General features: G+C 36.6%; 1 protein-coding gene across 1 annotated transcript in view; it reads left to right on the top strand.

Moving 5' to 3' along the window:
- Positions 1–25,889, top strand: part of LOC125267649 (astrotactin-2-like) — a 458,853-nt gene that overhangs the window by 264,116 nt on the left and 168,848 nt on the right. Inside the window, exons 8-10 of the mRNA XM_048189494.1 lie at positions 13,051–13,135; positions 16,694–16,768; positions 19,369–19,506. Coding sequence (XP_048045451.1) covers positions 13,051–13,135; positions 16,694–16,768; positions 19,369–19,506 — 298 coding nt within the window. The remainder of the gene's footprint in view (positions 1–13,050; positions 13,136–16,693; positions 16,769–19,368; positions 19,507–25,889) is intronic.

Below are 25,889 nucleotides of genomic sequence, written 5' to 3'. Positions count from 1 at the left end.
ATTGCTTCGAGGCAATTCATTTACTCGGATTCTCAGAGTGTATTCAACTTGTTTACAGCGTGCTCTTGTGTGTGCGCACTATATTATAGTTATTAAAGAGGAAATATGTGGTATTCAAGTTATGCATCGGACAGCACTGAAATGGAAACTTTTATCTTTCCATATTGTGAGCTGTGGAATCTAGAGGGACATTAAGACAGATCACAACATTATTTATTTATTTATTTTATGGAGGCAAACTTAAAGGAACATCTATGTTTATGAGTAATAAATTGAATAACACCAGTGGTTATCAGAGAACTGACTTTATACATACATGAAAAATGACCAACTGGTTGAATAAGTCACTCTGAGGTCTTTCACATTGCAGCAAAACAGACTTAAAATACTCCGTCATTTTTTGTCATAGAGACATAAGTAATATATCAATTGGAACTATAGAATATCTTCTTTTATTTGTATACACTCAGAGTAAAAACACAATGTTGTGCTTTTTGTAAAATAAAGAAAACTAACATGATGCGTGATCTCTCCTCTCCCTCTGAACGAGGTCCAATCTGATAGTTCTCAGAAAATGAACTGTAACTTAGTGAATACTAATCACAGAAAAATTTAACTTATGTCTAAAAAAAACGTTAAGATGTCAGATTTTAAATCATGTAAGTCAAATCGAAAATAAACCTTCTGTGTTTATGTAATCTGTATGAAAATAGAGCCATGTCAGAAGTCTGTGATTCAGCTCATTATCCGCTAATGCGGCCACACCCACGGAGCCAGCGCTATTCAGACGCAAATTCAGAGGCAATACATGCATTCATCATCTCAATCGTGTATTTATTGTCTTGAAAAGTGTTTATCTGGATGTAAAAGTGATGGTTAGGGAGCTCTAGAAGACATGCAGTTAGTTCCTGTTTTCTTTTCTTCTATAGATGAATTTTAGATGAGTTTTTGTTTCTTTAGCGCCCTCCGGCTGCAGTATGAATTGGAAACTCCATTCATGGAATAGCCTCTTCTTCTTTTAGATGAATTTGTGGACTAAAAATGCACAGAGAGCGCCCTCCGACTTCAAGTATGAATTGAAAACACCAGCGCTCATAATAATGACAATGAATATTAAATAAATATAACTTCTCTGTATAGAAAATTGACATAAGCATATGAGAATCCAATATTTCTCCAAATGTGCATGCTTTTAAACTAAAAGCCTATATTCAGACTCTTTGCATCACAGAAATACATTATATTTTAAAGTATAATATAAAACCATTACTTTATATTGTAATAATATTTTTCTGTATGTTTCATATATCATGATGAGCTTGAGACATCACAGAAGGTTTTTTTCACAGCCTACCTGACTGAAATGCCTCATTAATATGCAAGTCATTTCAGCTCATTACTATCCAATTCTTTTGTCTTCTCAGGTGAGAATGGACCATTTTTCAGTGGTGATTCATGCCTCCACGCATACTGTGTTTCTTTGCAAAAAGTGTCTTACAAAAACTAAATCAATATATTGTTTTATATGAAGGAGTAGGCAGCATAATTTTTACATAATTTTGAAGCAAAAACTCTAGTTTACAACCTCCAATACCCTAAAGTATTGTAAACACAGATTTACTATACTTTTTTTGGCCTTATTTCAGTGACTTAAGTTTTTTGTTTTTTCAGTAACCATGCATAAACATTATTCCTTCAAAAACACAAACATGTACATACATGTTCCTCACATATTATTGTAGCCTAGTTTATGCTGAATACAGTGTAATGACACTTTTGTCATTTATATGTTTATGAACAACTGAAAAAAGCACAAATGTCAGGGCATGTCAAAACTTCTCCAGGCCCCAAATCAGCCTCAGACTCCAGAGGGTTAAAAAGTTAGTTCAGATAATCTGAGTAATAGGAGCATTAGTTCTGAGCATAATTTGAGCAAAGATTCCACTTGATTTGATATTTTGTATCTATTTCAATGAAAGTCTGACATATGCAAGTGTGACTTAAAGGGATAGTTCACCCTAAAATGAAAATTCTATAATTTTCTCACTCTGATTTCATTCCAAACAAACATGATCTTCTGTTGAAAAACACAAAAGAAGATATTTTAAATAATTTTGATAACCAAACAGTTTTGGTTTAATTTTTGTGTGGACTATCACTTCAAATGTCTAAAAGTGTCTAAATACTTTTTTTCTTTTCTTTTTTTTTTTCTTTCTTTCTTTCTTTTTATAAATAAATAAATTCAGGAATGATGCATTGAAGTGACAGTAAAGACATTTATAGTGTTACAAAATATTTCCATTTCAATGCTGATCTTTTAACATTCATCAAAGAATCAATAAACATATTAAGAAGGTGGAACATTGATAATAATCATAAATGTTTCTTGAGCAGCAAATCATCATGTCAGAATGATTTCTGAAGGATCATGTGACACTGAAGACTGGAGTAATGATGCTGAAAATTCAGCTTTGATCACAGGAATAAATTACATTTTACTATTTATTCACATAAAAAAATATATATTTTAAACTGTAGAAAAAAATTCAAATTTTTTGCTGTATTTATGATCAAATAAATGCAGCTTTGGTGAACAGAAGAGACAATAACATTAAAAAGTCTTACAGACACAAATGTTTGTGTACATTCTCACTCTAGAGAGCAATTGATTGGACACGAAGAGTCGTTAGCTTGCATATTACTAGAATATTGGCTGTTTATTAGTACATAAGGCACATACACAGCAAAATCCCCAGAGTTAAATCAACTCTGCTCAGAGTACATATGGTCCCTCTCTATATAGTGTTAAAGTAACACTAAAGCAGCGTTAAAGTTAATGAGATTGTTAAGTGATTAAGTGATGATTGAGCATTAGTGATGAACACCTGCTGTTAACAAGCAGAATCACTAAAGAGAAACACAATAACTACAACTGACTTCAGCCACAGCCTTAGATGAAATCAACTGAAGATAAAAGACATTAAATATCTCAAGATCTGAATAAACAACTCCACAAACAGCATATTATCTCATTAACGTTAACTATGCTTCAGTGACCATATGTTCTCTGATCAGAGTTGATTTAACTCTGGGGATTTTGCCGTGGTATTAATGCATTATTCTGCATGACCATATTCTAGATCCTTCAACCTTACCCAATACCAGTAATACCCAATAAGCAGTAATTAGGAGTTTATTGAGGCAAAAGTTGTCGTTAACAGTGAATATTTGTTCCCCATACGGAAGTGTTGCCAAAAATAAATAAATAAAAGAGCTTAGATAATCACATTAAAATCGTCCTGTGTGATCTATAGCTGATACAGATATCTGATATGTTCTTTTAATTTGACCCTTGGAGCTCACAGTCCTGTTTCACTGGTCTTATCTCAGATGAAACACGGTAAACACCGCTGCTCTGATGTCTCACGATCAGTCCCACACACACACAGGCCATCGTTGTTTATTGCTGCAGATTGTTCAGAGACAGTTCCAGGTTCACAGATGCACAAACCCCGGAGTGAGAGAGACCAGGGAGCGCTGATGAGCTGTCATAAACAGGAAGCCGGATCTAAATTCATTTCCTGCTGCTGTGATCCTGCAGAAAGCCACCCAATGAAAGTCAAATGTTTGAGCGCTAGATAAGACTGCGGCTGCGGGACAATCGAACTCACGCCACAGAATAGCAAATAATGAAAAAACACGACATGAAACCGTGCAGTAGAGAGTGACATTGAAGGACAAATAAACAGCGGATGTGAAAGAGCAGCTGATACACGTGAATGATGTAGAAACTGGAACTCAACATTTATCCAGTAAAGATGTTTATAATGTTACAAAAAAAAAGAAAATATCAAAAAAAGAACCTGAAAAAAATATAATCAAACATATGAAGCAGCACAACATTGATAATAATCAGAAATGTTTCTTGAGCAGCAAATCAGAACGATTTCTGAAGGATCATGTGACACTGAATAACGGAGTAATGATGCTAATGGTTAAACTGATAACAAAACAACTTACTACCGTCACATCTGCTTTGTGTTTGAGTTTAACAAACGTCATGGCCGACGAGCAGACCCACCATATTTTTATAGATACTACTGTATTTTTGTAATGGAATGTAGTTTTAAGAGGTTTTTAGGTGAGAATGTAGTTATTTAGACCTCAAATATGTGATTTATATGTAAACATAGCGCCTATATTTGTTTAGACGTTTTCAGAGATGTGAGCTCCAGGCCGTCAGCGGTCGTTCAGAGCTCATGTACCCGCAGAGAACAGCTTCATCTCGGCCAGTGCTTTGAGAATTTGCCGCTGGCTCTTATGTAGATAGTGTTTAAACATGAGATATAATTCATTTTGGGTATATCAAACGGGAAATCATTGGTCTTATTCATCTATTACTTGTACCAGAGCTAATAGATTTGGCATAAGGTCTATATTAAGTTTCATAACTTTATATTTACGTTGAAATTAAATCCTGTACTAACTAGAGCGCTGCTTTTGTACATTGAACTGTTTGCTTGTGTTTATTTCCTATTTTACTTCTTATACTGTTATAATGGTTATTGATGCTAATTTAAATATTACTGTTCAATAAATAATATTTTATATAAATAACATGCCATATTTTTTGGTATTCAGAAAGAGTCTGTTAGTGATTTCAACTTCAGTGAAAGTTACATTAGATGGTGGCAAAGACCGTCAGTCAGTCACAAAGACTTTTATATTGAAATGGACTGAAACAAGGAAACAAGGAAACAAAGACGTTTTTGCTTTAAACAAATCTTACGAGACGCAACTGACAAATGCATTGACTAGCGCGGTCATGGGAGTGATGACAGCCAGGGCCCGTATGGATAAAGCTGCTCAGAGTAAAATTTTAGTCTTAAGTGTGTCAAAATTCTAAAAATGATGTAATTTTACTCTTATTCCTAGACTTAAGAACCTTTATGAATCATACTTATTCTTAAGTGTCAAGACTAGGTCTCAGCTCCTAAATTATTTAGCAGAGCTGGAGAGGTGTCTTAACCTAGTTAGGAGTAACAACATGGCAGCAGAGAAGAGGAGACACATGCTTTCCAGTGATGTATTAGAGTTAGATGATGACATGGAGTTGATAAAATGAAATAAACTTGATTGACAATTCTTTTGTAACTGACCTAATAAGAAATGTAATACATTTAATAAATATGTTAATATTAATTAAAACAATAATTAATACATTTAATGCATTTTAATACATTTAATGACTTTTTGAATAAACTTATGACTTTAAATGTAACTTCTCCCACTCTACAAATCAATGCTCTAACCCTAGAAATGAAAAAAAGTAGTAAGCAGGCTCTTAAATAGTACTATTGCTAAACTTACCACACCAAACATAGTGACCAAAATTGTGCAAAGGTTTTTTTTTTTTTTTTTTTTTTTTTTTTTTTTTTTGATGACCCTACAATTTTTATTAAATCATCAAAATATGAGGGAAATATATTTTTTTTGTTTTTTTATTTTTATGTTTATATTATTTAAATATTTAAAAATAAGGAGATTAAAACACTAAACTAAGCAAAGGTATTTCTCTGACAAAATATTTGGCAAAAAAAAAAAAAAAAAAAAGAAAAAAGAAAAGAAACTACAGCTACAGGTTTCTGAAAAACAACAACAAAAAAAGCTCAGAAAAAAAGCACACATTGACTACAACATAATCAGTTTTTCAATATTTAATTGGTCCTCTTGTTTTTGCATGTGTTGATAATTTCTTTGTATGACAGCCTGGCCAAAAATAATTTGAAATAATTTGAAATTTCATTTCATTATCACACAATTGACTCCCAGCACAGCTACACAATATGCTTACATTTTTTAACACATTTTTTTTTAAAAGTATGTCAATTAAGGTTGAAGATATGGCTGGACATCACATTTGGCCACTACTCTATGGCACATCATTGACTTTCCAACTGACCATCAAACCATGTGGCAAAAGCAAGCCACTTTTATGTTGACCGTGGGCTTCCCTGGAGTTGTTGGAGCCGTTGATGAACTCATGACACATGATTGCTCCAACTGTAGATGAGGAGACGTATATCAATAGAAAAAGATTCCACACCATCAATACTAATTTGTGATAATTTTGCACAATGCAAAGCTATTTTTAAAAAAAATAATTTTAAATATTAAAACGTTTCAGTGACTTTTTAAATGACTTATTTTATAGTAACATTAAATTATTGGTGTTGTGCTGCTGTGACTTCAAACTTGCATGCTTGCTATTGGCTGATTCAGAGGTTGAATCTTGACATCATTGTAGTCCTTAGTTCACAACATTTAAAGTCTTAGACTTTACTAAAAGTTGCTTTTAGCTTCTTTATAAAAGTCTCCTTCTCTTAGAAAAGTCCTACTCTTTACTAAAAAATTTTTGACACTTAAGTCAAAACTTAAGACTATTCTATTTCTGAGAAGTTTTATACATACGGGCCCCGATGTTAAAGAGATAAAGACAAAAGATATCCCTTTCCTCAGTGGACATTCAAACTGATTTTGTGATTATGAATATTGAATAAAGATTGACCTGAAGAATATCAGCCTGGAATACACTCGCTCAGGTGAAATATTTGCATGTATATACTATATGTATATTGTATATACATATTGCATGTATTTGCATATATAATATTTACAGACACACATATATTATGTTAAAACAAACTTTTATTTTGGATGCAATTAATTGCAATTAATCGTTTGAAAGCACTAATTCATATACTTACGTTGGAGAGTATTTTCAGTGCATATTAAGCCTCACAGCATGCACATTACAAGCACTATGCGAATGAGTAATCCATAACTGAATTTAAATTATGGAAGAGGTGTGCGATGTATGGCGTATCTCGCAGGTCCTGCTGTGACCGCAGCCCGGCTGAGTGTTATCAGACTCTTCTCTCCGTGTCGAGCGAGATGGAGAATTGGCCGATAGAAGACTCTTGTCTTTTCCACACACTCTGAGTCAGTGAGAGCGTTCAGCCGCCCGGGCCCAACGCCAGCCCAATCTCGGCCCACAACCAGCTTTTGATTAAACCGCAAGGTTATCAGCTCCGATTCTCTGCCCTGCTCTCCTCTTTCACGGGCTGCTTCAGAAATATATGTTTTGCTCACGACTTAATAAAAGCTAGCCAAGCCTCTCTTGTATTCATCTGCTATAAATATTCCTCGTTTGCTCTCTCTCTCTCCCACACACACACACACACACAACTAATAGAGGACAAAATGGCTCTGTCATTTCATAGTGTTCCGAGTTTATCAGCCCTATTCTCTCTCTCTCGCTCTACTCATGTCCATATGTCTCTGTGGGAGTGTAACATGATAAATCTTCTCAAGGTCCATAGGCGGAATTGCTTCCCTCGGAATTGTGTAACACCGGGAAATATTCATCCGAACAACAATATCTCTTTCCCCGTGCCCACGCGTTGAACCTTGAAATCAGAAAATTGCCCGCGTGGCCTTTCGCGAGAAGCATTCTAATGAAAGCATCTATTAATCACCACGAGTTCAGATATTAAAATGAAAAAGAACCTCGATGATCAGAATCATCCGGCTCGAATCTTTATTTTCGCCATTGGGCCATGAGAAAGAGAAGGCACAGTGCCAGTGTTGTTTGAGCGTGCAAATAATCCCACGTGTCAGCAGAATCCACACAATCGACAAACACTGATGCCTCCTTCTGAATGTTAAATATGAGGGCATCGGGAGGTCTTTGTAATGGAAATCAAGACTTGAAATAAACGAAATCATATGTTCTTGATCAAAGTGCTGCTAAATTGTATAACTATGGCTCTGACAGCACAGAATCCCTCATGCGATGTGTGCGTGTAGTATTAATGCTCAATATAGCGACTGTAGGAAAGGAAAGGAAGTTTCAGGATTAAGAGCCAATCAACTTCAGTTCATTATTTTTTTGCTTCATGTTTCCTCATATCAAACCTTTGTAATCATATAAAGTTATAAGGAATTTTGTGGTTATATTGTACAGTAGCCTAAATCTGGCACGTAGAGTAAAAGCTGCTAACCCCAAATTTTTGAATGGTGGTGTAAAAACAAAATGTGTTTCGCACAAGAGAAAGTCATACAGGTTTGGAATAACATGACACTATTTCCAATTTTGGATGAATAATCCAATGCAACTCATATTTTGTCCACACTTTAAAGGGGTCATGAATTGAGAAATCATTTGATTTGCTTTGATATATGAGAGGTCATCGTACTATAAGAATATCCTGTAAGTTTCAGAACTGAAAACTTCCTTGTTAGTCCAACAAAAGCTTTTATTGACTCCAGATCCAGCGAACGACTGATCCTGGAATGTGTCTATAGATGGTGAAACTCCGCCTCCTCAGAAGAAATCAACGCCTACTTCATCATTGCAGCATTAGCCCCGCCCACTGGTGTGTTAGTGAGATGAGGAGGAGAGAAGAGCGATACAGGACTAAAATAACATTACCTTTCAAAGGATCCTAATGCAGGAATATGGTTATTTATTTTCAACAATGTGAATGTCTCAGTTGAGCTTTATTTATTTGTATTCGGTTCATTTCACTGTGGATTCTTTGGTAAATCAATCGCATTTCAGTGCAAACAGACTTTTACGATATGAACTCGACAGTAATGCAACAACATGTCAGTAACTGTGTTCATTCTAATGCCTGATCTGATATTAATGATTCATGTACAGTCAGATGATCTTTGTCTGTGTGTCAGTAAATCAAACCAGTGACTAAACGCTCAACTTCACCTTGTTTCTCTTAGTAGGATGAAAATAATCTGTTATTTAAATGGTGATTAAATTATATATAGAAAGCGATCAAAGAACGCTCCCTTTACAATCGCTGGAGCTGTCAATCAAACAGAGTGAGTTTATCAGTGACTGAGTTCTGGACTCGAGCCAAAACTCCCGTTTTAATTCAACAAATCTCTTATTTATATGGTGTTTGCACTGTTAGTTATGATGAAAGCATTCGTTAGTGTGCAGAAATTGAGTTTCAATGACGAGATCACTGCTTTCATGAGCTCAACAACATGTCTGTGATCGACTACAATGTTCATCACTGCAACCTTTCATGCCACGATCTAAATATAATGCTATAATCAACACTTTTCATGATTAGTTAACCTTGAGAGCTATAATAGTATAACGTGCTAAACGTTTTCGAGAGAGTAATGCTTAGCTATTTCAAATGCAAAGATGTCAGCCAATCACAGCAGTGGGCGTTCACACTGAAGTCTCACAGAGACACGCCCCTTAAAACAGAGCGCTCAAATCAGAGGCTAAAATCTGATTTGAGAGGAAAAATGCCTTTTATTTCTAAATTATGATCATTTTTGATATAAAAAGCACACTAACATTAAAAGTGCACCCCAGGAAACATTCAAAAACAATAAATCAACGCAGTTCGTGAAATGTAAGATCAAAATGGACATTCAAACTTTGCAGTGAAGAAACTTCATAATGCAGTTGACACTTTCCATTTTGTTACCCTGCACTATTGAGGAGAATAGAAGGAATGAAGGCTACCAGAAAGGTTGATAAAAATATACTGTGTAAAGAGCCCTTGAATGTCACATGTTTGTGCAGCTCTATTTAATTGTGAATATAAGGAGTCCTTCAAAGAACGTCACTTAAAACACTTTCTAACTTTGTTCAAAAAAGACTTCAAGTTGTTCTCACATACACAAACTTGCTTCAGTTATAACCTTACAGGGCTTCGAAGGACGACCATTTATATAGGTATTCTACCTTCAAAATCATCAGTGAGAGCTGTATGATTGAAACCTCTAAATCAGAATAACTGGCATATCATCTGAAGGACCAGCACGTACTGCTGCAGAAGTGTTTTAGTGCATTTGAACCTTCATTTTAAAAGATGGAAAGGCTCATTTTCTGCCATGAATAACAGAAGGGTTGCTTCCTTGCTGATTTGATGGTACAGGTATCTGTCATATGCATATGCGCTCATAGAAAATGAATTATTAAGCACTTGGCTATTAAACTAATTGCTTCTGTTATGTCTGCGTGTGCAGTTTCACTCTTACTGCCAGACAGATTTTTTATTTCTTTTTGTTAAGTGCAGATATTAGGCAGGTTGTGTATGACTGTGCCTCTGCCTCTGTCTACAGTTGCAAGAAAAAGTATGTGAACCACTTGGAGAATCTGTGAAAATGTGAATAATTTTAATAAAATAAGAGAGATCATACAAAATGCATGTTGTTTTTTGTTTAGTACTGTCCTGAGAAAGATATTTTACATAAAAGATGTTTACATTTAGTTCACAAGACAAAACAATAGCTGAATAGCTGAATGGTTCACATACTTATGAATGGGGTTATTTTAATAAATTCAGCTATTGTTTTGTCTTGTGGATTATATGTAAACATCTTTTATGTAAAATATCTTACTCAGGACCGTACTTAATAAAAAAAAAATAACATGCATTTTGTATGATCCCTCTTATTTTATTAAAATTATTCACATTTTCACAGATTCTGCAAGTGGTTCACATACTTTTTCTTGCAACTGTAAATGACTTTTTGCATAGTTTTGAAATGCAACTTGCACACTAAATGCTTTGCCATCATTTCCCAAAATGTCATCTGTGTGGGAATATTATGAAGTCTGTAAACAGGACTTTGTTATCTTTAGTATTTAAGTTCATGTGTGTTCCCATGTGTGAGTTTGTCCGCCGGTCACAATTACGATTAATGTGTGTAACTCTTCTCGTTTGGATTATTTGTATTAAATTTCGTCTTGGAACTCATTCATCATCTTCATGCTTTCTTCTGCAACACACCGTGACACGATATGAGCTTTCTAAGGTTTTTGTATTCTTTGCACTGCACTGACCATTTTTTAAATGTTACTGCTTGTTTCAGAACGTTCAGAGAACATTCAAAAGTAACGTTCCCATAATGTTTACAAAATGAAAAAATGGAATGCAGAATGCCATGACGGATTCAGGTATTCCAGAGAGCTGTGTAATAAATTGCAATAGATGACTTCTGTTGGTCATTACTGTACGTTAGTTCCGGTTGGCAGCCGTTGCCCTGTCCGTCTCCTTCACTTACTCTGTTTGTGCCGGTGAAATAGATGCGCCTAAATGTGCTTGTTTTCTCAAGAATAAGCCGTGAAATGGGAGTCTTGAAATGGGATGAATATCACTATCATGGTAGGAGTACAGATGGGTGCATATTATTTCTAATATTCACTGCTCCAGCTCATGAAATATGAATATCTGCCTGTGCGGTTTGTAATGACTTTTCTCATTGTTTCGTTTCCCCTCCAGCCAGCGCTGGTATTAAAATTATCCTTCATATTCAAGAGAAGTACTATTGTATCTTATCTGATTGATTTTCAGATTTGATGTTTTATTTTAATTCAAAGTGTATGTTTATAAGCGAATGTTAATTAAAGAGTATGTTTTATTTTTTTTTTTGATTTCCAGTTTTATATTTTTGTGAGTTTTGTCTTATGAATCATAAGTTTGCAAACTCCCGGCAACTTCAGAAATTATCATGATTCCATATTTATGAAGCAGAAAGAATGAAAGCAATGGAAACTGTGATTTGATAAATTGGCTGCTTGGATCACAGAGACAAAAAGGACAGCAAACAAATATTAAAGTTTCTCCAGATTACTGTTAAAGTATGACTAAACAATTTGTTTCATTAATTTACTTTTAGACATGAACTTTACAAAATATTTCTGTAATCTTTCAAAAATATTATAATTATAATATTATAATAATAATAAACCTCACATAAAGTTGTATCATGTTATGTATTAAATATGTAGTAAATTCATTCATTTTGAAAACAAAAATCTCATTTATAAGCTTGTTTCTGCCATGAAAAAAGAGAGAGAAAGATAATTGAGACTTTTTATCCTGCAATTCTGACTTTTTCCTCAGATTTCATAATTCACATCTCACCTTTTTTTCTCAGAATTCTATAAACTCTGAGTTATGAGAAAAAAATCAGGTGTCGTACTCACAAAAAAATCTTAAACCCAAAAATTGCTCCTAATGCACAAATTTAGGAACAACTTTCAAAAATTAGGGGCAAAGCATATCAACACTAAAATAGTGTTAAAGAGTAAATATATTATATTATTAAAAAGTTATCACTTGTATCGTTCAGGTGTTTTCTTAGTTTCAAATGTCCAGTTAGCCTTTTTTGTCTTATCTTTGGTGGTTTTGTATTATACATCACTATATGTGTACTGTAAATGTGGTTTAAATAATGTATATCCATTAATTAGAGTAATTGATTTGGAGAAACTGAATAAAATTAGCCGTAGATGTAATACTTCATTGTCACACACACACACACACACACACACACACACACACACACACACACACACACACAAAAGAGGTTTTAAGCCAAATCTCGTAGCTAGGAACTCTTAGGACTCCTAGTGGTAAGATCAAATTATTTGTGAAAACAGCTCAGAAATGCAGAAATCACTAGTGGTGAGATAAAAATTGTGAAGAAACAAGTGGCAAGTTGCAAGCTTCCATACTCTCATTTCGTTATAACATATGATGTTTTCCCCCATGTAATGATATAATTATATTAAGATATAAATATTCAGTTTTTAAAATTCTTGATGGCATAAAAATTTGCAAAAAGGGTCTTAAAAATAGACCTTTGATTTTGGGGTGTAAAGTTAACATATGAACATATTTCCGTGGGATTCACGCAACAGTCCCCCTCGAGTCCAGGTATCATTCCCGTATCCTCGGCTCATAGCATCACCTTTGGAGAGCTGAGCACTTCTGTGATACCTTTCAAGATCTGATAGCGAAGGTGTCGGAGACAGAACCAGCTCTCACATGTCACTCTTCCCACTTGACTCCCACCACAAACTGTACTTTAAAAACCTTTTGTCTGGGCCGAATCCATGTGTGTGCGCCGGCAGCACTGGGTGCCACATGGACAGGGCTGTTGATTTGCCAGAGGGATAAATGCACATAATCTGTCACTGTATTGTGCTCTCTGCAGGGGAATGCAGCTGTCTGGAAGGTTACGCCCCTGACCCAGAGCATCAACATCTCTGCGTTCGCACTGATTGGGGCCGCAATGAAGGGTGAGTGCTGCAAACCACTCTGTCAACGCCTCACAAATAGGGCGAACTAAAAGCCAGGACAGGAGGGAGATGAGGGGGGGAGAAGAGAAAGACTGCAACACAGAGAGATACGATTCATCACCTCACCTCATGCCAAGTGTAGTAACTCCTCTTCCTGACTCTTGTGGCGCATGTTAATGAACTCGCTCAAGCAAACAGCTGGTCTAATAAAACGGCGGCAGAACTTTCGGCCCAGACGGAGGCTCCAGACTGAGATTTAAAAACGTGGGACAGTGTTACACTTCAACATGACAACATGGGAAGATAAATCTGACCCTTAGTACAATTACATGCATTTCAGGTGAAAAATCCCTAATTAGAAGGGGTTAACCCTTTGTTAATCCTAAGTTAACCCTATATTAACCCTGGTTAACCCAAATAACCCTAGCATCTTCCTAGCAACACTTTATCAACCACCTATAACACCTAGCTCAACTGCCTTACAAACACCCAGAACATCCAAGCAACTGCATAGGGAAAACCCTAGCAACCACTCAGAACACCCTAGTATCTACCTAGCAACACCTTATCAACCACCTATAACACCTAGACCAACTGCCTCACAACCACCCAGAACATCCTAGCAACTGCATAGCAACAATCTACAGTAGAACACTTAGCAACTGCCTCACAACCACCCAGAACATCCAAGCAACTGCATAGCAACACCCTATAGCAACAATCTACAGTAGAACACTTAGCAACTGCCTCACAACCACCCAGAACATCCTAGCAACTGCATAGCTACACCCTATAGCAACAATCTACAGTAGAACACTTAGCAAATGCCTCACAACCACCCAGAACATCCCAGCAACTGCATAGCAACACCCTATAGCAACAATCTACAGTAGAACACTTAGCAACTACCTCACAACCACCCAGAACATCCAAGCAACTGCATAGCAAAAACCCAAAACATACTAACCACTGCATAGCAAAACCCTAGTAACAACCCATAACACCCTAATAACAGCCTAGCAACCAGTCAGAACACCCTAACAACAGAATACAACACCCAAGAAACCACCCAGACCAGAACATCCTAGCAACTGAATAGCAAGCCATAGAAACAACTCAGAACACCCTAGCATCTACCTAGCAACACTTTATCAACCACCTATAACACCTAAACCAATTGCCTCACAACCAAACAGAACATCCTAGCAACTGCATAGCAACACCCTATAGCAACAACCTAGAACACTTAGCAACTGCCTCACAACCACCCAGAACATCCAAGCAACCGCATAGGTACAACCCAAAAAATACTAACCACTGCATAGCAACACCCTAGCAACCACTCAGAACACCCTAGCATCTACCTAGCAACACTTTATCAACCACCTATAACACCTAGACCAACTGCCTCACAACCACCAAGAACATCCTAGCAACTGCATAGCAACAACCCAAAACATACTACCCACTGCACAGCAAAACCCCGAACACCCTAACAACAGCCTAGCAACCAGTCAGAACACCCTAACAACAGAATAGCAACACCCAAGAAACCACCCAGACCAGAACATCCTAGAAACTGCATAACAACACCATAGAAAGAACTCAGAACACCCTAGCATCTACCTAACACTTTAGCAACCACCTATAACACCTATAGCAACTGCCTTGCAACCACCCAGAGGTGCGTTTCCCAAAGCGAACTATGGTCGCAAGTTCCATCGTTACCAATAGAGTTCAATTGGACTTACGACCATGGTTCACTAACGATGCTTTCGGGAAACACACCCCTGAACAACCTACTAACTGCATAGCAACAACCTGGGACACTTAGCAACTGCATAACAACATTCCATAACATACTAACCACTGCATAGCAACACCCTAGCTACAACTTAGAACACCCTAGAATCTACCTAGCAACACTTTAGCAACCACCTATAACGCCTATAGCAACTGCCTCATAACCACCAAGAACACCCTGCTAAGTGCATAGCAACAACCTTAAACACTTAGCAACTGTATAGCAACAACCCAAAACATACTAACCACTGCATAGCAACTGCCTAGCAACCACTCAGAACACCTTAGCATCTACCTAGCAACACTTTAGCAAACACCTATAACACCCTAGCAACTGCATAGCAACAACCTAGAACACTTAGCAACTACTTCTTCTTTTTCTGCTTCTTTTTCTTCTTCTTCTTCCGCTCTGGAAGTCTATGGCAGCCCATAGAACTGCCTGCAGAAAAGTTATGAAATGTGGCACTATGATAGATACAACAAATTTGGAGTCTCTAACTCAATCCCTCTAGCGCCACCAGCTGTCCAAACTTGCACTTATATTTATAAAATTCTCCCACCATTTAGATTTTTCCAAAAAACATACTTTTTTTTTAACTCTTCCTAGGCCGTTGCTCTGATTTTCACGAAAATTGAACCAGATCATCTTCAGACCATGCCAACAAAAAGTTATGGAAATCAAGTTGTTTTGTCAAACGGTTTTTGAAAAACTTGTGTAGAACTTGTGAAAATAGATGTAAGGCTGAATCTCCTCAACGCTTTGTCGTATTCAGACCAAACTTGGTCCATGTCATCACAAACATAACTTGAGGTTACATGCTGAATTTCGGTGCAGCACCACCTACTGGTCCGGAGATACGAAAATGGCTATTTTTGCTTATACCTTGTAGTTTATTAAATTTGTAGTAAAATGTTGTATTTTACGAATGCATTAACATATCATTACGAAACTTGGTATGGGTCATCGGCACAATGCCCTGAAGGAGTCTGAGAAGTTTTGGACCAGCGCCACCTAGTGGTGAAAAAAATATTTACATGCTTATAACTTTCGATGTGGTTGGCTTATTTTCACGGGAATCCTTGCCGAGTCCAACAATACCAAACATGCTAGGTTTTGCCTTATGGTTTCTGCAATGTTTTGTTTTAGAGTTTAAACAACATTTGCAAATATCTTAGAAACCATTAGTCTGATCGAGATGAAACCATCATAGGAAAATCGGAAACATAGGTCGTTGATCATATGCCAATGGCCAAAAGTCAAAATTTTGAAAGTACGTGGCAAAAAATATGCAATCAAAGTCAGGTGTGGGTAATTTTTTTATGTCTTCATACATAAAAATGTATATAACTCTTAAACAAAATGAGGTATTTCCACCAAATTTGACATGCTTATGTATGGGGGCACTCTGAGGACACACAAAAAAAAAAAAAAAAAAAAAAAAATGTGGTGGGACTGTGCCACTTGATGGTACTATAATTGAACAAAACATGAAAATGGCTCTAACATCAGTACTATTGGTCTAACTGACTTCAAAATTGACATGCAGTGTCTTTGTCTCAGTTACTATCATAGTCCATTATGGCATTGTTGGTCTGCTGCTAGCTTCCTTGTTTGCTTCTGTTGTGCTTGACCCATTAATAGCTGAGTGTAGCTATATTTATTATTGCTATTACTGCTTTTCACATTTGCCAGATAAAGCACTTAAGCACATATTGCATTTCAAATCTTTTTGTGTATGTGTGTTCCACCCACAGTCCATGGCCGTATTCAAACCTGGAGAGAGGTTATGACCTTGTCACAGGGGAACAGGCTCCAGAGAAGATTTTCAGGTAAGCACGACAGGAAAAACAGATCTGCCTGGCCGTCTGTCCTCTGAAAAAGGTCCCATGCTGAACACAACAGTCTCTGGGGTGTCCCAGTCTAGGCAGGGCATCCCTACCTGCTGTCAGCTGTCCTCATACCGAACACAGGACTTCACAGACCGCCTGCGGGCTGCTCTGTGGGTTTCCTGGTAGGATTTGCCCTAGGCATGTTCCACCTGAAAGAGGAGGTAGTTTTACCGGAGCTCTGGGCCTCGTTCCATTTTAAAGCAGGGTCACTATAGATGTTTACGGCTCCATATATTTATTTTTTCATGTGCTCGGGAAAACGGTGGCGATAGAAAGGAAACAAGGGCAGGTCACAAACCGCAGAACGTCACTTTGGATTTCTCAGTGTTTCTGTCCTGCGGCTGTGACAGTCTGTAAAGCTTCTGCCCTTAAAATATCTGATGTAACTCGTCACATGGATTGCAGCAAGCTTGAATGCCATCTGAATGATGTGTGTTGATATTTCCAAAGCAGGCTCAATGAAAATATGTGACTCTGTCTATATTTCTGCAAAACCTCCGGGTTTATTTCGCTGCCCTTTTCAGGAGACACAGCCACAGGAGACTTTGTGTGATATCATTATTTTTTGATGTTTATTAAATAGTCCAGTGTCATGAAGAAATGCTACATTTTTGCAAAATGCTGTTTCATGGAAGTTTAAAAGTCAGTGGCGATAAATGCCATGTACAATTTTCTCCATGACTGTGGCAGCACTTTATTATGTTGGTTAGTGCACATATCACTGCAGTTCTGAAATCAGATGTCTGGTGAGTGGCGCTAAAAGGTTAATGCTCTAATGCGTTTGAAAATAACTTACTGACTACACTAACACGACCCTAAACCTAACCAATAGTGTTGGCAAAAGCAAATGTGAGATTAAAACGCATTTGCTGAAGCAACCATACCATGTTATCTTGCTTCTGCAAGTCTTTGAGATCTTGTATCGTGATTCATGTTTCACAAGAGCAATGCTGTACCAGGTGAGATTCAGAGCAAGTTTACTACATCAGAAAAGCCACACAAATGGAGCCGGTTATGGGATGCAAACCTCAAAATGTATTAGTTCACAAATCATGCTCTATGGCGAAGTGTTTTGATAGTATTGTGCAGGAAACCGTGCGAAAATAAATCTTTGTTAATCAATAAACCTTCCCCTGTAATCATAATCTGTGTGAAAAGGAACAAAAGCTGTTCTGCTGCCACTCGTATTAATTTCAGGCAGTGAATTATATGTAAATGTAGGCAGTAATTTTCCAGTTATTTACACTTAAGAAGAGGTGTGTCTCAAATGTGTAAAGATGAGAAAGATGCAAAGTTGGTTGCTGAGCAATTATTATTATCTAAAATAACCATTAACACATGGTTATTTGATATAAAAACCATTAATTACCTAATACCTGCATTTATTGAGTTCAGCTAAAACAAATGTGTGCTTTATGCTGGTCAATTACATAATGTAATGACAATATCTCACTTTTCCCAATTAAACACTGTCTTAATTAAAGACAAATACATTTCATTCTTTTCCTAATTTTCACACTAGAAGCCTGAACCTGATTTTTTTTTCTCTTCGGGTCTAAACGTGAAGGCGAAAATAAATTAAATTTATATCATCCATTCACTCTCTCCTTACTCACCCAAGCCGTCATCACTCTTAACCACCTGACGACTCAAGGCATTTAGTTCAGCTGGCAGCAGTTGACTGATAGTGGACTGAGGAAAGCAATCGATGCCCTCTGAAGTGTCAATTGATGGGCTGGAGCAAGGCCTGGGCTATCGCTGTCTTATTTATGAGTGGAAGTATGCATTGATCCAGAGTAATTCAGATGTGCTTGTCTATACTCAAGGTCAGCAACCGGGCACACTCAGACCAGAGCTTGGAGAGCGGTGGAGCCCTCGTGTCAGATCGCCGTGATATATGATAATAAGGGTGCATGCGATCATACAAATTGCATTCTCAGAATGTGGATTCTTTGGCAAAATTTATATTGGTTTAGCTTAGATTTTGAACCTGGTCATGATTATTCACCCCAATGTCATTCTAATCCAATCTGCAGTCTCTTCCTATAAGATTGATTGATTGATTGATTGATTGATTGATTGATTGATTGATTGATTGATTGATTGATTGATTGATTGATTGATTGATTGATTGATTGATTGATTGATTGATTGATTGATTGATTGATTGATTGATTTTGTGTGTTTGTTTGCTCTTTTTTTTTTTTTTTGCTTTCTTTTCACCATTATATGACCCATTTACTGGATCGTTTCTACAGACTTGTCATGTACTGTATATTTGCAATGTTTATTATGCTTATTATTGTTAAGTTATTTTTGTTTTTGTATTATTAAACACCTTTACATATGTCATTATCACACAACTACTGTCTAGTTTGATGCTCTTCATTTGTGCATGTTATGAAGAACAGATCTCCTCTCTGGGTCAGTGTGGCTTTCTTGTAATAAGCAGTTCTTTTTTAATTCTAGCATGTTACACAAGGTCATTGAAATTCAGCTGACACATTACTCTCTTTGTGTCGATGTCACTCACGCTGCAGGTCATCCTACAGTCTGGGTCAAGGCCTTTGGCTGCCAGTCAGCAAGAGCTTTGTGGTTCCTCCGGTGGAGCTGTCAATCAATCCTATAGCCAGCTGTAAGACGGACGTATTGGTTACAGAGGACCCTGGAGAAGTGCGGTGAGTTAATCACAGCTCAAGTACAGCAGCTCAACAAGCCCACCTGTGTGTTTTCAATACATTATGGACTGAAAAATGGATACAGTATAATAAGACAGAAATGCACTGCTGCTGAGGTTTGACTGTAAATCATCAAGCATGGTCTGGATCGTTTTATTTCAAAAGGTTTATTAAAGATAGTTATTTATATGACCTTGTTATTATATAAACTTGAAGTTTGTTTTTGCCAAAATCTCTAATCAGAGCGATTTTCAGATAGACTTATAAACCTTTAAAGAAAGCCCTACTGTGAGCTATGAGTATGTTAATTTGCTGCTGATGAAGCCGTTTACCTGCATTATTACAGCTTATTTTTAAAATAATCATGGTGAAAAACTACATTACCCATGATGCTGTACAGAAAATTCCACCAATCATAGATTTGAAACAAGCAAAATGCACCAAAAGAGATTGACTCAATCTCCCTACACTCCATTATTTCTCCATTATTATTGATTCGAATTTGCTGTTCACAATGTTTTATGGGATTGTAGTTTTTATTCTATCACTAAAGTACACAGTCTTGTACTTTTGTCTTTTTGACCAATTTTCAAATCATTTTTTTACTTCAAATCAAAGTTAGTAATGTTGTGATTCTCCTTATAGCTGGTTGGTTTGGTTCATGGCTTATAATGCTTTAAAGATCCTTATGTGAGAAATGAATGGGGGGGGGGGGGACTTCCGGAACCAACGCTGTTTAAAAAGTGGGCGGGCACTAATGCACACCTTAGTAACACCTTAGTAACCACCTTGCATTAACATTGGCTGCAGTTCCTTACTAGAGCTTTCACATTCCCTTTCCATTGGGACCTTTTATTTATTTGGCCATTTTTTTATTTTAATATCTAACAATTATTTATTTACCTTTCGTTCTGTATTTTATTGTAATACAAAAATACATTGTTATTAATAGACTTGTCAGAGCCCTTTATATGACACTGCTCTTGCCTCTTCATTTCTGATAGACCCACAGCTGCTGTTGGCTGAAATGTCCTCAGGGAAACAAGCTATTTACAGTATTACTTTTTCTTTTTCTTTTTTTTTTTCCACAACCAAGCTGTTTTTGTCATTATTGGAAACGCAACATATGTCAAGGTGTTCTTATGGTGTCAGCTTCGCTATGATAGTTTGTTAGTTTCGAATGAGTGGAAAAAAAGTACACTTTATATACTTTTAAAGGGAATAGTTATTACGGAAATAATATAATTTAAAAGGAATATACTTAAGCGTGAACTGAATGTAATGTTTTCGGACTTGCAATAATTATGAATCTTGCATTTAAAAATTATGAGGGACAACTAAATAGTCATGATGCTTTGGACTAAGAGTGTGAAATCACAAGCATTAGGTCATAGCATGCTTTCTGAAAGCTTTCTGACATGTTGTGATTAATGTTTTTTTTCTTTCTCTCTCTCTCATTGGACAGTAAACTAGTTCTTAAAAGCCTGCCAGTGAAGGAATTATGTTCTCGGTTGCAAGTACATTACAGAAAATTTACGTAGTTCTGACACATTGCTGTATTATCTTTGCCAAAGAAGTAAAACAGTGTGAATGTTGTTTAATCTAACACCATAGTTGTACTTTCCATTTTGTGTCTAGTTATAGGATTATATTCCTTTCTCAGAAACACCTTCTCTCATTTTCTCCCTCATACTATCAGATCATTTCTGAGCTCTGATGATGAATAGCACTCATTAACATTTCAATTTCATCCCAGAATTGAGGTGGTCATGTCTGTGCCCTTTGGGAAGTGGGGACAGTGACCTGTGATTGCTTTTATTTGGACTCCACCAGAATGCATATGAACCTCGCTTTACACGGGGAGTGTTAGCGTGTGCAGCTTTTCTGATGCTCCGTTCTCAATGGATTGACGTGTCACAGCACTTGGGGAAGTAAACACTCCTAATCTCCTTTATGTTACTCGGTTAATACAGCTGTCAGCTGGAGGAGAGGTCATACAAGCCTGTGCAAATAAGCTCCACCTTCAAGAATCAAAAGAAATGCTGGAAGGTTTAGGAGACAGCTGTGTCCCCTTCAAAAGAGGAAGATAAACTTTAGTTTGACAAGATGCAAGCTGCTCATGCCTTAAAGTAAAGATATAGTCAGGATATACTTTAAAGGTGACCTATACTGCCCCTTTTCACAATATGTAATATCAGTCTCTGGTGTCTCCAGAATGTGTCTGTGAAGTTTCAGCTCAAAATACCCCACAAATCATTTATTAGCTTGTTAAATTTGCCCCTATTTGGGTTTGAGCAAAAGCACTCAGTTTTTGTGTGTGTCCCTTTAAATGCAAATAAGCTGCTGCTCCCGTCCCCTTTCCAGAAGAGGGCGGAGCTTTAACAGCTCAACAACAACAAAGCTGGAGAATCTCACGCAGCCAAAATGACGAAAGTGTTCAGCCTTACATTGTTCAAACCGGAGTCGACACTGATGGAGAGACTCAGGAAGAAGTTACAACTTTTAGACGTTTCTGAATGGTTAGTGGATAAATTGATGTAGTTGCTGTGGAGTTGATTCAACTCATCCACTAGCATGTGCCGTCATGTTCATCTTTTGTGTTGAATTGACCCTCGTTTGTGAAGCAGTCGTCCCTACAAGCCGTTTGTTGCAGTCCTTAAAAAATGAGTTCTTAACACTCTGAGGTCTGAGGGTATCGCCGGCGATACCACCGCGTTTTTTTTCTTACCAGTGTGAAAGAGACTCAAAATACTCTGTTAATGTTGCACATACAATTAAGAGTTATACACCATTTTAATCTGTGGAATATCTTCTTTTATTTGTGTGCACTCAGAGTAACAACAAAATGTTGTGCTTTTTGTAAAATAAAGAAAACTAACATGATGCGTGATCTCTCGTCTCCCTCTGAACGAACTCCAATCTGATAGTTCTTAGAAAATGAACTGTAACTTAGTGAATACTAATGACAAAAAAAATTACACTTATGTCTAAAAAAAAGTTGAAATGTCAGGTTTTAAATCGTGTAAGTCAAATCGAAAACAAACATTCTGTGTTTATGTAATCTGTATGAAAAGAGAGCCATATCAGAAGTCCTTGATTCAGCTCATTATCCACTAATGCGGCCACGCCCACGGAGCCAGCGCTATTCAGACGCAAATTCTGAGTCAATACATGCATACATCGTCTCAATCGTGTATTTATTGTCTTGAAAAGTGTTTTGAATAGCCATAGTTAGCGATCTCTGTCCTCTGTTAGTTCGGTTAGTTCCTGGATTGCCTATTCTTCTTTAGTGCTCAGGCATTTTTGGACTAAATGTGTACAGAGCGCCCTCCGGCTGCAAGTATGAATTGAAAACACAGTATCCAGCACTCATAGTAATGACAATAAATCCTGAATAAATATTACTCTTCTGTATAGAAAATTAACAAACATATGAGAATCCATCAATATTTGTCCAAATGTGCATGCTTTTAAGCTAAAAGCCTATATGAAATGCCTCAGAGGTAACATAATTGTTCAGACACTTTGCATCACAGAAATACATTATCTTTTAAAGAATATAATAGAATACCATTATTTTAAATTGTAATAATATTTCACAGTATTGCTGTTTTTTCTGTATGTTTGATATACACCATCACAGAGGGTTTTCACAGCCTACCTGACTGAAAGGCCTCTTTAATATGCAAGTCATTTCAGGTCATTATTATGTGATTCTTTTGTCTTCTCAGGTGAGAATCACCCATTATACATGAGGATTCACGCCTCCACGCATACTGTGTTTCTTGACCAAAGATGTTTTAGAAAATTTAAATCTCTCTATTGTTTTATGAACAAGCAGGCAGCATAATTTTTACCTCATTTTGAAGCAAAAACTCTAGTCTACAACCTCAAATACCCAGAAGTCTTGTGAACACAGATTTAATATATATTTTTTGGCTTTATTTCAGTGACTTAAGTTTTTAGTTTTTTCAATAACCACGCATAAGCGTTATTCCTTCAAAAACACAAACATGTACATACATGTTCCTCACATATTATTGTAGCCTATTTGTGCTGAATACAGTGTAATGACACTTTTTCCATTAATATGTTTATGAACAACTGAAAAAAGCACAAATGTCAGGGCATGTCAAAACTTCTCCAGGGTCCCAAAAATCCTCAGACCGCTGAGGGTTAAAAAGAAAATATCTCCTTTGCATTGAACTTTGAGTGTCGTAACTTTGCAGATGTTGTTTATGATCAAACAGCAACATTACACACTAACTAAAGTTAAAAAAGTGAAAAAAAAGGTGCTTAACAGAAGGGGGCAGTGTCCTTTTAATTAAAAGCAATCAGATGATAAAATAAATTATTTAAGGAGGAAAAATAAATAATTTTCAAAATGAGATACATCAAGGTCTTTAAACCTGGAGCTCTACTAATGAGCTTGAGACTCATGATTCTGAAGGTTTTTTCTACCCTGTTCATTCTGTATGCTGAAATGATTATGAGGTGATGTAAACTGGAAAAATCTCCAGTTGGTGTGAAAATCAGTGGGAGGAACATCAACCACCTTTGATATGCCAATGATATGACCTTGCTTGTGGAAAGTGAAAAGGACCTGGAATATCTGGTCCAAAGAGTCAAATAAGAACGTGAGCACATGGGACTGTACCTTAACATGAAAAAAACAACAACAACGGAAATGACAACAGCAGGCAACGATATAGTTCACTTAACAATCAACTTTGAAGAAATTGAATTAGTGCAAGATTTCCTCTTCCTTGGAAACTTAATTATCCATAATGGCACATTGAGATGCGATGCAAGGAATGGCAAACATTTGGAAGAGCAAAGATATTAGCACCGTGACAAAGACTGGAATAATCAACAATTTCCCGATCTCCATGTGAAAGCCAAGGAAGGAAAATCAACACTTTTGAAATATGGTTTTGGAGGCAAATGCTGCACACAAAATGGACATCAAAGGTCACAAACAAGATGATCCTAGGGCGAGTCAAATCAAAGATATCACTGGAGGGCAAAATCACCAAGCAGCGGCTCTCATGCTTTGGTCATATAATGCGAGCTAATTCCTTTGAAACAATATTAATGCTTGGCATAGTCAGTGGGATGAGGAGAAGAGGACGTCAAAGAACAGGCTGGCTGGACATAATCAAGGCCGACATGGACATGCCCATGAAACAATCATAAAGCATGGAGAATGATGATCCATAAAGTGACCGAATGGTTAAATCATCATCACCACCTCAAATCATTCTGAAAAAAAACAAAAACAAAACATTACATTATTATACATGTAATAAGCTTGTTTCTCTCGTGCATATTCACCCTCCTATATTTCACACAATCTTGTCTCCTCTACATTTCTCTCTAAAGACTGAGTATTTGAAGTCTTTAAATGCAGGCCTATATAGTTTCATCAACTCTAACTTTACTGCTTACATACATTTCGACTTGCTGAGTTAAGGTTGTGAATGATTTATTAAGCTTAATTTGCACTTAACATCATGGCAGGGACAAAAGAACAGCTTTGAGGATGGAAACATGTATTTTATGAGTGATTAGTGGAGTTTCGGAGGAATACATTATATCAGTGTAATGTATCTGGAAAATAATTAGTTCTCAGCTGCGCAGGAAATGTCTGTCACATCACACACGGCACAATGAATAATGAGCCCTCTTAATTATGCAAATGATATTCAAAGGGAAGACCCATGAGTGAAGGCTGCCAACTGGAGTGAACGAAAAACAAAACATCATGCAATCAACTATTAAAAGACTAGCAAATGCATGCTGCATGCTGTGTTGTACTCTTACTATCATTACATTACTGTTTAAAAGATTTTGCTTCTGTTTATCTGGTTCGTATTCATTCCAATAATGTCAGTGGTGGTCGTGGACTTTATACTGACACCTACTGGCCTGGATGCAAGTTTATGTCTTGTTTTATTCTTTCTTGCCCATGTTTTTCTTAGTATGAGAATAATGGATGTCCTTGGATTTTTTTTTTTCATGTTTTTTTTGTGGTTGTTCATGCTCTCCATGCAGGTTATTGTGAACCCAGTCTCATGACAATGCATATCAATAGTATGCGCATGTAATCTCACAGAATATATATGCCAAAATGAGTTTTGCCATGCATATGATACTCATTTTTCTTTTCCGCGTGCATATGATACGCACTTTATTGCATACAATAGGCACGCCAAAACTCATTTTGGTGTATATATTCTACGAGATTACACTTGCGTACTATTGATATGCATTCTCATGTGATCAGGTTGTCATTGTGGGTTGTTTCCTCCAGCAGAAACAGTTTGCAGTTTAACATTTATTTATATATATATATATATATATATATATATATATATATATAT

The sequence above is a fragment of the Megalobrama amblycephala genome, linkage group LG4, assembly GCF_018812025.1.
Source record: "Megalobrama amblycephala isolate DHTTF-2021 linkage group LG4, ASM1881202v1, whole genome shotgun sequence".
NCBI classification, from domain to species: Eukaryota; Metazoa; Chordata; class Actinopteri; order Cypriniformes; family Xenocyprididae; genus Megalobrama; species Megalobrama amblycephala.
This window is presented reverse-complemented; position numbering and strand designations above follow the sequence as displayed.